The sequence below is a fragment of the Dendrobates tinctorius genome, unplaced genomic scaffold, assembly GCF_039654945.1.
Source record: "Dendrobates tinctorius isolate UK_male_01 unplaced genomic scaffold, ASM3965494v1 ptg000070l, whole genome shotgun sequence".
In the NCBI taxonomy this organism is placed as follows: Eukaryota; Metazoa; Chordata; class Amphibia; order Anura; family Dendrobatidae; genus Dendrobates; species Dendrobates tinctorius.
The window spans coordinates 40,090,057-40,105,517 of NW_027361738.1; the positions used below are offsets into that span (position 1 = coordinate 40,090,057).

The following is a 15,461-nucleotide window of genomic DNA, read 5'->3' on the forward strand; positions in this document are numbered from 1 at the left end:
ACATGCTACATGCTACATACATGCTACATGCTACATACATGCTACATACATGCTACATATATACTACATACATACTACATGCATACTACATGCTACATACATACCACATATATACTACATGCATGCTACATACATGCTACATACATACTACATGCATGCTACATACATGCTACATACATACTACATACATACTACATATATACTACATACATACTACATACATACTACATGCATACTACATGCTACATACATACCACATATATACTACATGCATGCTACATGCATGCTACATGCATGCCACATATATACCACATATATACTACATGCATACCACATATATACTACATACATACATATATACTACATACATACTACATACATGCTACATGCATGCTACATACAATACATTCATACAATACATACATAGACATACAGTACATATAACATATAGTAACTTACTTACCAATACTTGTCACATTGTTCCCCGAAGCCATTGTCTTTTACGGAATAAATATTAACATAACAAACCACAAAAATACTCACCCATGATCCGAAGCAGTCCACGAGTGTGTCCCACGACGATCTTGGGTAGAGAACTGCAGCATCAGCCGATGCGACCGCTCTCTACGGGCTGCAGGAATCCAATGACGGAAGGTAGGTATCCTTCCGCACTGTATTCCTCCGCCACTTAAAAAAAAAAAAGTCCCTAGTCTCACTTTATGCCATTGCTGCGTGGGAATTTCCCACACAGCTTTTTCCGATTCCGGAATCCGATATGACAAAACTATCGGAAGTCAGTATCGGAATTCCGATACCGCTAATATCGGCCGATACCCGATACTTGCGGTATCGGAATGCTCAACACTAGTCACCACTTGGGGTTTAGGCACATTGGGGCTCAGAATGAGGGGGACATTTGTATTTGGGTGTACAGAATTAACTGGATTTTATTTTAGGGAGTGGGAGCCATGTAGTTTTTCCAGAGTCTGTCTTCTACCAGTAACGTGGGAACCCCCTATAGTTCCAGTGACAGATAACTTACCTGAGTGGGGGCTGGTTTTGTGTGGGATAACTTAAAAGATTTATTGGTAATGTTTTGGGGTACATAATTTTCAGTTTCTTCCAGAATAAGGCTGGATCATATTCTTGGGTTCTATGCTGAACACTTACGTCGGGATATTCATGTAAATCCCACAGAAACACAATTCAGATGAAACCATCAATGGAACCACCCACCATGAGGCAGATAGAGACACTTCGTACTCCGTTTTGTGTCTGGTCCAATGGTGTCCATCGTTTTAGGCGAGCACAGATCTGTGGTCGCCCACACTTGTTTGCTAAAAAGATGCCTTTTATGATGGGATGCCGCTGGAACACAGACCAGTCCAAAGTGACTCCATCTGCCTCATAAGTGAGTGGTTCCGTCTGGGTTTTGAGGAATTTACATGAAAACCCTGACGTAAGCGCTCAGCGAAGAGCACAGGATAAATGTGAGCCGAGCCTTATTCCGATTTTGGGGAGGTAGAATTGACATAGACAGCAGTACAAGAGTAGTTCTTATCTTTACTTTTGCGCTGTTCACCTTGCGGTATAAGTGATGAGGCGGGTTTATTCTTTGGTATTTTTCGTTGCCATATTCTTAGAGCTGTAGCTTGTAATTTATATTTTTAGCGAGCAGAGATTTATGAGGGCTTATTTTTTGTGGGACGAGTCGCAGATTTTTTGTACCATTTTGGGAGGTATAATATTTTTTGATTGCTTTTTATCTAGTTTTTTTTCAGACACAGAATGAACCAAACCAGCAATTGTTACTTTTATTTTTTGCGCCATGATTTTTGGGGGCGCTAAGGATCTGGCGTGTCCAATTTCAGACTGTTTTTTTTTCTTTTTTTCCCTGAGTCAAAGGGGTTGTCCATCCTTGGGCTACAAGCCTCCATTCACTGTATGTGACTGCAGACTTGTAAAGCCTCACATTGCGTTCACTGCATGCTGTGAAGATTCTCCAGGAGAGTAGGGCGCGTGACCGCAGCAATGATTAGCATGTACAAGGTCACGTGCCTGTTGGATGGGTGCTGCCTTGCTTAAACCAAGTGTATTGAGCAAGGCCAGACACAGTCTAGTTGGCATGTGGCTGGAATTATACAAATCTCATACTTGCAGTCACTTGGCCGCCTGCTCCCGTCACCTCAAAATTCTCACAGCATGCACAATGTGAGGATTTATAAGTCTGCAGTCACATAGGGTTACTGCAGACTTGAAGCCTAAGGCTAGACAATCCCTATAAGCAGCCGCCTTAGATATCATGCAGTGGCTCTCTCAATGGGAACACAGGCACACTCGGAAGTTCGAGCACTCTTGTATATAGTAGACACTCAGGATAGCTTCCGGACGACCGTTTGGTTGAACATTTGTCCTACTTTTAGGACTCAATGGTGAGGATTAGAGGTGAGCATGCACTAAGATGCTTGTTACTCGAACCAAGCATTTTCTAATGCTCTGATGCTTGTTTCAAGTAACGAGTATAATCGTAGTCAATGGGAAATCCAAGCATTTTTCCCGCAGACCCTATAAGGAGGTATGGGGGCAGTGAAAATGTTGAAATGGATGGAAAAAGTGCTGAATGGAAGGCGAACAGCATGGGGAGTGACAAACATTCAAAATCGATGAGAAACTGGAGTTTACAGTAAAAAATGTTAACGCTTTTTCTTGTAAAACGACTTCTATATAAGACAAAATTTAGAATGGATTTAAAAAATAATGTAAGTAAACCAGAATTGAAATTTTTGTTAAATTGGAAATGTCAGTGTAATTTATGAAGGAAGCAAGAACTGCCAAAAATGTGACGAAAGAGGGACTCTGATACATCTTGTATTAAACATAAATAAGGGCCTCATACACCTTTTCTTCAAATTGTCATGTAGTGGTACTCTTAGACTCATAAAGGCTATGCACTAAGTGCAAAGCCTTCCAAAAATTACAAGCAGGGTCATTCTTACACCATTCAATGGACCAACTGTAGTCCCTCATTCAAATATTGTGAACAAAGTGTAGTTATGGTACTCCTACACTCATAAAAGCTCTGCTCACAATGCATAGTAGAAAAACAAGAAGTCACTACAGTCATCTTGGAAGGCAACAACTGGAGGGCCTCATTAAAATATTGAAGATTAAAATCACTTTATGTGCTGCTGTCATCTGGTGGTGTGGAAAAGTTGAGGCTAATCTAAGCTTTGTTCATTTTTATCAGGGTGAACCTGTCGGCACTTTCTGTTGATAGGCAAAAGTGCCTGTCCGTTTTTCCCCACCTCTTACTGGCGGCACTAAAAATCCACTCAGACAAGGCACTAGCGGCATGGCAGCAGAACACCTCCAAGGCATAGAGGGGACAGCTCATGCCATTTGTCCAGCTTTGAGACCCAATAGCTGAAGGTGGCAGAAGAATTAGCGGGTACGCTGGTTTTGGTGGCCAGATATTACCCGGTAATCAGGGCCTTGATGCTGGGAGGGTATCATGAAATTGGCCCAGGCCTTTGACAGTGTACCAGTCACTCTGTTGTACCTGGTGTTTCTCCCGTTCCTCTCCTCCTTTGTTGGGCAAGGAAGCTTGCCACTAGTGTTGTCTGATGGGAATTTTTCCAACATATTTTCCACATTGGCCTTTTTCTATAGCACCATTTTAGTAGTCCTCTCTGCCTCAGGAAGGAGAGATACAAGTTTCTCTTTGTAGCATTAGTCTATCATGGTGAGTCTGTCATATCTGTTTTGCTATCAGCTAGCTTCTGTTCCTCCACGTCCTCACTATTACCCAATTCGTGCTGAGCAGATGAGATGAGGTTGGGCTGGGTGGTGTCTTCCTGTTTCTTGTCTCCCTCCATCTTCACCTGGTCCGCATGTGCAAAGCTTTGTTTATTGTCAGCAGCAACTGTTTAAGTAGGCACAGAAGCAGGATCATTGCTCTGATGATGGTGTCGTACTTATTGGCTGCAAAACAGGCACCAAACCTGAGGGTCAGGGATTTGAGTTTGAACTCCAGAACTGGTCAATTCTCCTCGAGTACCTAGCACATCTGGACACCCAGATACTCGCGAGTATCACCGTTCACTCATCCCTAGAGAGGGTCCAACATTACCCCAACACATCTGATATTTGCTGGTGGCCCAGGCTCCTCTGTTCGTGATTGACATCTTTCCTTCACTGGCCGTGTGTGCTACATTCGCTGAGTTTTGCGGCCTGTGTAGTGAAAGCTCCCTGACTGTACCTGCACAGTGCACATATCCAGAAGGTGTAATGACCTGCACAGCAGGGAAAGATCTCATCCTAATGCAGCAATAGGCCAATTTAACATTGTGTGAAACTTGGGGAGCCTTACAACTTCCCTTTTAAAGTAGATCTGTCTTCAGATTTAACTTTCTGAACTGCATACATTATTAAATGGTTCTTCAACTTGATGAGGCTGGTGAATTAACTTTGGAAATCCATGGCCAAATGATTGTAACAGCCTTCTAGAAAGTTTCCCTAATATTAAAACAACGTATACTCTTGTATAAGCCGAGTTTTTCAGCATATATTTTTTTGTGCTGAAAGCGCCACCCTCGGCCTATACACTAGTCATTTGTCCCAGAGGGCGGGAGGGGGAGCAGCGGGTCACAAGAGGCAGGAGGCGGTGGCTGCGACTGTAACAGTGCCCGCTGCTAAAGACTAATGAATATTCATTTCTCGTATAGCGTGCACATGACACCCACAGCTGCCGGCGTCCAGAAGACATCCTACTCGCCTTCCTGCGCGCCCTTGCTACATCTCGTTGATTTCGGCACCAGCAGCATTTCCGGCCGAGCGATCACGTGGCCCCGCTCATTAAGTTTATGAATATGCTTGCCTCTCCACTACCATAGGTGTGGAGTGAATATTCATTACCTTAATGTGCGGGGCCATGTGATCACTCGGCAGGAAGAGCTGTTGGCGCCGCAGCAAGATGCATTGAGGGCACGCAGGCAAGGTAAGTAGGATGTTTGTTGTTTTTTGTTTTTTTTTTTTAATAGGTAACATGCATGCAAGGATAGGGGATAAGGAGCCATGCATACATGGACAGCGATGGGGAAGCCATGCATACAAGGACAGAGACCAGGGAGCCATGCTTACAAGGATAAGGAGCCATGCATACAAGGAGAGGACGGGGGAGCCATGCATACCAGGACAGGGATGAGGGGACCATGCATACCCGGCTTATACTCGAGTCAATAAGCTTACCCAGTTTTTCGTGGTAAAATTAAGTGCCTCGGCTTATACTCGAGTACAGTATGCAGCTGCGTTTATCATGGAAATTTTTTTTTTCATGGATTTTAGCTACACCTGCCCAGTCAAGTCTAAGATGTTTTAAATAACGTAGAGGGTAAATATAGGGTAACCTGTAACCTGGTGACAGATTTGTTTTAGCTAGACCAAACATCGTTCTAGCAGCCCACCTTGCAATTGTAAACCAGAATAGCAACATATACGGCCAATGGAGCACCTGAGACACCGGGAAGAGCGAGTATAATGTTACCAAACTGAAAATTGTTCATATTTTGCAATGTATTTGGCTGTTATGAGCTGTGTAGTATAAAGCCGATGGCATCTTCCTTTAATGTTTCATGCTTTTGTAACGTTTTCTAAGTGTTTCTGAATGATACGCTTAATAGTCATCTTAACAAGATTTTTTTTCTTCGCAGACGATGACTTTGATCAGTTTGATAAGCCTGGCGCAGAAAGGTCTCGGAGACGAAGAGCTAAGGATGACGACTGGGACAGGTACTTGTGTTCCTCCCTGTGATGAACCATCATACGGTGATGGCATTCTGTTTAGCAGGCGAAATGTAGGTTATATAATGAAGATGTTATGTGCTCTCTCCGTATCGGCAAGTAAGGTAGGATTTGACTAATCTAATAGAAATGCATTCCACGACGGAGACAGAGTTTAAGGGACGTTTCTTGTGTAAATGTGTTCCGAAGGCAAATAGAGATGTCATATTTTTTTATTATTGTGACTTTTTACTTGTTGCTTAACCCTTTAAGGACCAAGCTACTTTGTAGGTTAAAGACTAGGCCTTAATTTTGAAATCTGACCACTGTTACTTTGTGGTTATAACTCTGGAACGCTTCAGTGGATCCCACCGAGTATGAGATTTTTTCGTGAAATATTGTACTTTAAGATAGTGGTAACATTTCTTCAAAATTACTTGTGTTCATTTGTGAAAAAAATGTAAATTTGGTAAAAAAAAATGTTTGAAAATTTCACACTTTTCAAAATTTTAATTTTTATGCCCCTAAATCAGAGCGTTATGTCATATTAACATTTCCCACTTGTCTAATTTACATCAGCACAATTTTTGAAACATATTTTTTTTCTGTTAGGACGTTATAAGGGTTAAAAGTTGACCAGCGGAGTTCTCATTTTTCCAACAAAATTTACAAAACTATTTTGTTAGGGACCACCTCACATTTGAAGTGACTTAGGGGGTCTATATGACAGGAAATACCCAAAAGTGTGAACATTCTAAAAACTGCACCCCTCAAGGTGTTCAAAACCACATTCAAGAAGTTTATTAACCCTTCTCGTGCTTCACGAGAGCTAAAGCAATGTGGAAGGAAAAAATGAACATTTAACTTTTTTCACAAAAATTTTACTTCGGACACAATTTTTTTTATTTTCTCATGGGTATCATGAGAAAATGAACCACAGTAGTTTCTTGTGCAATTTCTCCTGAGTATGTTGATACCCCATATGTGGAGGAAGACCATTGTTTGGGCTCACGGCAGGGCTCGGAAGAGAAGGAGCACCTGTTTCATGTTATGAAATCAAAATTGGCTGGAATCAAGAGCAGACGCCATGTCGTGTTTGGAGAGCCCCTGATGTGCCTAAACAGTGGAAACCCCCCACAAGTGACCCCATTTTGGAAACTAGACCCCTCAAGGGATTTATCTGGATGTTTGTGGAGTGCCTTGAACCCCCCAGGTGCTTTATGAGTTTATAATGTAGAGCCGTGAAAATTAAAAATCCATTTTTTTTCACAAAAATCATCTTTTAGCACAATTTTTTTTATTTTCACAAGAGTAACAGGAGAAAATGGGCCACAAAACTTGTTGTGCAATTTCTCCTAAGTGTGCCAATACCCCATGTGTGGATGAAAACTGTTTTTGAGGCACAGTGCAAAGCTCAAATGGGAAGTAGCGCCACATTATAGTGCAGATTTTACTATTATGGTTTGAGGGTGCCATGAGCCAGTGGGAGATCAGATCCCCTGAGGTGACAGAACAGCACAACTCCTGATAAGCAGCCCCATTTTACAAAATACACCTCATGATGAATTAATCTAGGGGTGCAGTGATCATTTTGACACCATAGGGCAAGTGCCATTTTATACCATTTGGGCAGTGAAGAAAAAATGATTACATTTTTGCCCCAAATTTTACATTTTCACACATGAAGTGGGTACAATTGGCACCAGAATTTGTCTCATAATTTCTGCTGAATATAGAAATACTCCATATGTGGCTGTACAGTACTGCTTAGCCGTACAGAGTGCCTTGGTAGGGATGGAGCACTATTTGCCTACTGGAGCGCAGATTTTCTTAGATTATTTGGCGGAGTCCATATACAGAGCCCCTTAAGTGCTTGAGAGCAGAATCCCACCTCAAGTGATCTCATTTTTGAAATTATACCCCTTCCAAATGTGAATACTAAAGGTGGTTTATGCACACTGAGGCTCAGAAAGGAGGGGGTATTTGGAGTTTGAAGCGCAGAATTAGCTGAATTTCTTTTTGGGGGAAGAATCCATTTTGCTTTCCAGAGCCTTTAAGCTACCAGTAGCATGGAAGCCTCCTATATTTCCATTAGCAGATGACAGACCTGAGTGGGGGCTTACTTTTTTTTGTGAATTGAGTTGAAGCTTTTATTGGGTACATTTTTCATAACGTTTGGGATCACATTTATCCGGCGCTCTACGCTGAGCACTCACTTGGTGGTTTCCATCGAAACATCCTGAGTGATGTGACAGATGAAACCCCCAAGGGATACAATCACTATAATGAGGCAGCAGTTACTCTGGACTCCGTCTTGCTTCTGTTCATCGTTGTCTTTCCTTTCAGAGGTGCACAAAACTATGGTGATCTGCGTTTTTATGCACGCCTAAAAAGACGGACACTGCCAGATCACAGATCCTTTGGCGTTCACATTGCCTCCATCTGCCTCATTATAGGGCATCTTCTGCCGGTGATTCTGTCTGAATCACGTATTTCAGAGATTTACACGGAAACCCTGATGTAAGGTTGGTTTCACACTTGGGTTTTTTTGCGCTGTATTCTTGCGCAAAAAAAGCATGCTTTTTTTTCCCTATAATTAACATGGTTGCGCATAGACATGCGTTTGTATGCGCATGCGTTTTTTTGTAGTGTGCGCCCGGGCACACAAAATGCATCCTGTTGCATTTTTTGTGCGTCCGACCTGTCTCAAAAAGCTGCATGCGCACGCAATGCGCACAAAATTCACCCAAAAACACATTATAGTCTATGGTAATGCGCACGTCAGCGCAAAAAAAAAAAGTGTTTTTTTTTTTTTTTGTTTTTTTTTTTAAAAACCATGCACAAAAACACAAAAAAAGCATACAAACGCATGATGCGTTTTTTATGTGCATTTGCAGTGCGCATGCAGCGCAAAAAAACGCAAGTGTGAAAGTAGCCTAAGCGCTCAATGTAGAGCTCAGGATATATCAGGATATATGTGTGTCGAGCATTAGTGTGATCTTTGCACAAATCCACAGCAGGTGAAGAATTAGTTTTATTTATTTTTTACGCCGTTCCTCGTGTGGTATAAGTGATTAAGCGACTTTATTTGGGTCGGTGAGATTAGAGAAATACCTGCACTATATTTTGAGAGCTATAATTTTTCCATATTTCGACTCACAGAATCATGCGAGGGCTTGTTTTCTCCTACGCCTCATTGGGGGACACAGACAGTGGGTGTTATGCTGCTTGCCACTAGGAGGACACTAAGTGAACACTCCCCTGCAGTATACACCCTCTCACTGGCTGAGATTTCTCCAGTTCTTGCTTAGAGTTTGTAGGAGGCACTTGGGTCTGGCTTCAGACCGCACCGTTTTTATTTTCATTTTGAATTTTCTGTAAATTTTTATATTTTAATTAACGGAGTGAAGGTGGTGACTGTTTCTTTCAACAGACCGCTCTCCCCTGAACCAACAACAGGCGAGCACGCGGCGTATATCTCCCCGTACACTTTCCTACGACGACGGGGCAAACTTGATTCTTCTGGGCGACGGTTCCTTTATGGTCCCAGTCTCCCCACACGGATACGAGGGCAAGCGCACGGAGAAGTTTCAGAAGCGCCCTTTGGATGCCCTGAATCAGCCCCAGAGCTCTCCATTCCCTTGTCATAGGGAGGATCGATTGAGCAATACTCCTTTAATAACTCCAGTTCTGCTACATCGCCCGGAGGATGAGAGACCTGCAGCTGGAAGGCCCCGGACACCGCGGCCTGCCTGAGCACTGGAGTGGAGGTATAGGGTCGGGTCCTCGTCCCCGGGAGAAGCGCTGACTTAGAGTCATCGGCGGTACACTGGCGCCCGGTCGCGACCCCCCCCCCCCACCCGGCTATTCGGCTATTACCGCCGGGAGGCCAGAGATTTAGTCCCCGGCTTTTAGGCCTACTATTCTGTAATTTGCATAGCGCCGCCCACGTCCTTCGCGCTTCTCGTTCTGTGCGAGAGGTGCCCTGCTAGTCTCGGGGGCCATCATTTTTACCTCAGCCTGATCTGGGACTGCTGCAAAGCGCGCACACTGACGGACAGAACCTGGTGTCACACAGGGCCACCGTTATTCCTCCCGGGGACACAGCACAGGACCGTGGGTAAGCTGCATCTGTCCTCAGATTAAAGCTTAACCCCTTCTCTGCACATTCGCTGCAGCCTAGGCTCTGCCTTTACACCTTTCAGGGGCGCTATGTCTCAATCTAAGGAAGTTAAAAGGGCTACAAAGAAGCCCACTGCATTCTTTACCGCCTGTACCACTTGCAAGGCTGCCTTACCCTGTGACCAGACGAATCTGTTTTGCACAGATTGTGACCCAGCTCGTGCTGAAACGCCACCTGCCGCTGCTGCGACAGAGCTCTCTGCGTTTAGTCTCCCTGAGTGGGCTGTGTCCCTGTCACGGTCTGTGGAATCGCTGACCAAGGCTATAGACTCCCTCCGGGAATCCTCTTTAAGTCAGAATGCGTCTTTACCGCCCGAGCAGGGCTCTGGCGACGGCCAGGAACTGTCCACCAGCAGGGGCTGTACTCGTTTAAGCGATCCTCAGGTCTCTGAAAAGCGGACCCATGACGCGTCCCCTAGTCACGTTCGCGCTTCAGCATCGGCGAGTTGTCTCGCTCTCCCTCTCCTAGCGTTCGCAACGAACATGACTCTGAATTCGAGTACACGTCAGTCCCTCAGAATTCCCCAAATGATCAAGAGTCGCTTGATTCTCTTATAGAATCATTCAGCAGGATTCTGAAGTTGGATGAGGAGAATATTCCCACTCCGGAACATGTTATCTCATTTAAGAGGACTAAACGTGTGCGCAGGTTATTTGCCAGCCATCCGGAGTTTAAGGACATTGTCCAAAGACATAGTGACCGACCACATAAGAGGTTTACAGGGCAAAAGCCTACCGATGCTAAATACCCTTTTGCTCCAGATCTAATGAAGGATTGGTTACAGTCCCCTTCGGTGGACCCTCCTGTTTTGCGTCTTGCTTCTAAAACTCTGCTATCCGTTTCTGAGGGCTCTTCTGTCAGAAACCCCTTCGATCGTCAAATTGACTACCTCGCTCGCTCAGTCTTTGAAGTTTCAGGAGCGGCACTTTTTCCATCCTTCGCGGCGACTTGGGTGGCTAAGGCAATGGCCACTTGGGCAGAAGTCTTAATTACTGCCTTCCAAGGTAGCAATCTTCCTCCAGAGGCAACCAGTGTCGCCAGGCAGAGAATTTACGCAGGGGACTTTGTAGTGGACGCTTCTTTAGATGCCGTCAATTGCGCTGCTCAGGCAGTCGCTAATGCAGTCTCCATTAGAAGGGCCTTATGGCTCCGCGACTGGCGGGCAGACTCCACTTCCAAAAAATCATTAACTTCCCTGCCCTAATGAGCAGGTCGCCTATTAGGAGAGAAACTGGACAGGCTTATTTCGGACTCTACCGGGGGGAAAAAGTAAATTCCTTCCCCAACAAAAGGCTGTTCGGCCGTTTCGGAATCAACAGCCGACTCGTTTTCGATCTTTTCGCAACAATTCCTGTTGGTCCTCCTCAACCTTCTCTTCCGGACCAAGCCAGGCCCCGCGTGGAGACGGAGATCACCAGGTCTCATACAGACCAAACCAATCTTGGAAGCCCAGGCCAAGGGCATCTGGATCTAGAGGAGCCAGATGCGATAGATCCTCTACACAGTGACTTGTTGCGGTATCCGGCGGACACTGACAAAGTAGGCGGTCGTCTACTTAAATTCAGTCTGACCTGGCTCGCGATCATTCACGACGAGTGGGTCAGGGAGCTGGTGTCCTCCGGATACAAAATAGAATTTGCTTCTCTGACATGTTTCTTCCGGTCCTCTCGTCCCAAGGAAAAGACAACAGCCTTCCTTTGGGCCGTTCATGCGCTGCAAAGGGACAGAGTCATCATTCCAGTCCCTCAAGACGAAAGGTTCAAGGGTTTTTATTCTAACCTTTTTGTGGTTCCAAAGAAGGACGGAACGATGCGGCCCATACTGGACCTCAAGCTGTTAAATCAGTTTGTCAGGGTACGGCGATTTCGAATGGAATCCCTCCGATCAGTTGTCACCTCCATGGAAAACTGAGAGTTCCGAGCATCCATCGACATCAAAGATGCTTACCTTCACATCCCGATTTGCCCGTCCCACCAGCATTTCCTGCAGTTTGCAATTCGCGAGGTACACTTACAGTTCGTTGCCTTGCCCTTCGGACTCGCCACCGCCCCCAGGGTCTTTACCAAGGTCATGGCCATTCTTCACACTCGGGGAGTGGTGGTGCTCCCGTATCTGGGCTATCTGCTGATCACGGGACCTTCCCTTCCAGTCTGCAAGGAATCCGTGGATATCACAGTAAATACTCTTTCTCGCCTGGGTTGGAAGATAAACTTCGAAAAGTCTTCCCCAACACCGGCCCAGCAGATTTCCTTTTTGGGAATGGTCTTGGACACTTCCCGCGGGTTGGTCATTCTCCCTCCAGAAAAGGCCCGAGCTTTGCAACAGGCAGCGCGGACTCTTTCCCGTCCGGTTTCTCATTCTATTCCTTTCAGCATGAGAGCTCTCGGAAAGATGGTGGCAGCAATGGAAGCGGTGCCATTTGCACAATTCCATCTGCGCCCTTTGCAACAAGCCTTGCTGTTGACTTGGGACAAGAACCCGTCTTCCCTGGACCGTCGGTGCCTTCTGTCCCCGTGGGTCAGGCAAGCCCTCAAGTGGTGGACACTGAAATCCTCCCTGAGTCGAGGGAGGTCTTTTCTCCTAGTACGATGGTTGGTAGTGACCACCAACGCAAGTCTTCTGGGGTGCGGTGTTTCGTCACCACACAGCACAGGGTCGTTGGTCAATTCAGGAGTCACGCCTCCCCATCAACATTTTGGAGATGCGAGCGATCAGATTTGCTCTACTAAGTTTCCACCATCTCCTCGAAGGTTACCCCATCAGGATCCAATTTGACAACGCCACGGCTGTAGCGTATTTCAACCGTCAGGGGGGTACTCGGAGCAGGATGGCCATGCACGAAGTGAGTCACATCCTCCATTGGGCCGAGACCAACCGTTCTCCCATCTCAGCGATCCACATCCCGGGCATAGAGAATTGGGTGGCAGACTTTCTCAGTCGCCAAGGCCTTGCCTCGGGAGAGTGGTCTCTTCATCCGGAAGTCTTTCAGCAGTTTTGCCGTCGTTGGGGCACTCCGGATATGGATCTCATGGCCTCAAGGCTAAACAACAAGGTTCCTCGGTTCATTGCCCGATCGCGCAATCGGAGTGGACGCCCTAGTTCTGCCGTGGCACCGGTTCCGGCTCCCGTACATTTTTCCCCCCTCTTCCCTTGCTCCCGAGGGTCATCAAGAAGATCAGAGCAGAGGGAGTACCAGTGATCCTAGTCGCGCCGGATTGGCCACGCCGGGCATGGTACGCAGAACTAGTACAACTAGTCGCAGACGACCCTTGGCGACCTCCAGATTACATGGATCTACTCTCTCAGGGCCCGATTTACCACCAGAACTGCGGGACCCTGCCTTTGACTGCGTGGCCATTGAATCCTGGATTCTAGCACATGCTGGGTTTTCTCACGTGATTTTCACCATGATTAGTGCTAGGAAGCCTGGGTCCATGCGCATTTATCACCGCACCTGGAAAACCTTTTCGTGGTGCAAGGATCATGGTCGTTCCCCTCTAGTGTTTTCCATTCCTGCCATATTGGAATTCCTTCAGTCAGGATTAAAGGCAGGACTCGCGCTTAGCTCGCTCAAGGGCCAAATTTCAGCTTTGTCAGTCCTATTCCAACGAAAAAATTGCCGCCAAACTTCAGGTCAAGACGTTCATTCAGGGAGTTTCTCATGTACAGTCATGGCCAAAAGTATTGACACCCCTGCAATTCTGTCAGATAATACTCAGTTTCTTCCTGAAAATGATTGCAAACACAAATTCTTTGGTATTATTATCTTCATTTAATTTGTCTTAAATGAAAAAACACAAAAAGAATTGTCCTAAAGCCAAATTGAATATAATTCCACACCAAACATAACAAAGAGGGTGGACAAAAGTATTGGCACTGTCCGAAAAATCATGTGATGCTTCTCTAATTTGTGTAATTAACAGCACCTATAACTTACCTGTGGCACCTAACAGGTGTTGGCAATAACTAAATCACACTTGCAGCCAGTTGACATGGATTAAAGTTGACTCAACCTCTGTCCTGTGTCCTTGTGTGTACCACATTGAGCATGGAGAAAAGAAAGACCAAAGAACTGTCTGAGGACTTGAGAAACCAAATTGTGAGGAAGAATGAGCAATATCAAGGCTACAAGTCCATCTCCAAAGACCTGAATGTTCCTGTGTCTACCGTGCGCAGTGTCATCAAGAAGTTTAAAGCCCATGGCACTGTGGCTAACCTCCCTAGATGTGGCCGGAAAAGAAAAATTGACGAGATTTCAATGCAAGATTGTGCAGATGTTGGATAAAGAACCTCCACTAACATCCAAACAAGTTCAAGCTGCCCTGCAGTCTAGTGGTACAACGGTGTCAACCCGTACTATCCGTCGGCATCTGAATGAAAAGGGACTGTATGGTAGGAGACCCAGGAAGACTCCACTTCTTACCCCGAGACATAAAAAAGCCAGGCTGGAGTTTGCCAAAACTTACCTGAAAAAGCCTAAAACATTTTGGAAGAATGTTCTCTGGTCAGATGAGACAAAAGTAGAGCTTTTAGGGCAAAAGCATCAACATAGAGTTTACAGGAGAAAAAAGAGGCATTCAAAGAAAAGTACACGGTCCCTACAGTCAAACATGGCGGAGGTTCCCTGATGTTTTGGGGTTGCTTTGCTGCCTCTGGCACTGGACTGCTTGACCGTGTGCTTGGCATTATGAAGTCAGAAGACTACCAACAAATTTTGCAGCATAATATAGGGCCCAGTGTGAGAAAGCTGGGTCTACCTCAGAGGTCATGGGTCTTCCAGCAGTACAATAACCCAAAACACACTTCAAAAAGCACTAGAAAATGGTTTGAGAGAAAGCACTGGAGACTTCTAAGGTGGCCAGCAATGAGTCCAGACCTGAATCCCATAGAACACCTTTGGAGAGATCTAAAAATGGCAGTTTGGAGAAGGCACCCTTCAAATATCAGGGACCTGGAGCAGTTTGCCAAAGAAGAATGGTCTAAAATTCCAGCAGAGCATTGTAAGAAACTCATTGATGGTTACCGGAAGCAGTTGGTCGCAGTTATTTTGGCTAAAGGTTGTGCAACCAAGTATTAGGCTGAGGGTGCCAATACTTTTGTCCGGCCCATTTTTGAAGTTTTGTGTGAAATGATCAATGTTTTGCTTTTTGCTTCATTCTCTTTTGTGTTTTTTCATTTAAGACAAATTAAATGAAGATAATAATACCAAAGAATTTGTGTTTGCAATCATTTTCAGGAAGAAACTGAATATTAGCTGACAGAATTGCAGGGGTGTCAATACTTTTGGCCATGACTGTACCTCCTCCCTAGAAAAGGCCATTGGAATCATGGGACCTTAACTTGGTTCTAGGGGCCTTAGGGTATGTGCACATGGTGCGGATTCTGCTGCGGTTCTGCAGCGTTCCTGCACTTGCGGGTCCGCAGCAGATTCTGCTGCGTTGTACAGTACCTTTATTTCTTATGGACATAAAAAAAAGCTGTGCACATGCTGCGTTTTTTT

At 45.3% G+C, this 15,461-nt stretch overlaps 1 protein-coding gene across 7 annotated transcripts in view; it reads left to right on the forward strand.

Annotated features, from left to right (window-relative positions):
• RBM33 (RNA binding motif protein 33) overlaps positions 1-15,461 on the forward strand; it is a 193,186-nt gene that overhangs the window by 11,963 nt on the left and 165,762 nt on the right. For all 7 annotated transcript variants that reach the window (XR_012233418.1, XM_073581583.1, XM_073581585.1 and 4 more), the window contains exon 2: positions 5,709-5,787. Coding sequence is in view for 6 of the 7 variants with exons in the window: in XM_073581583.1 (XP_073437684.1) it covers positions 5,709-5,787 (79 nt within the window). In the remaining variant the exon portion in view is untranslated. The remainder of the gene's footprint in view (positions 1-5,708; positions 5,788-15,461) is intronic.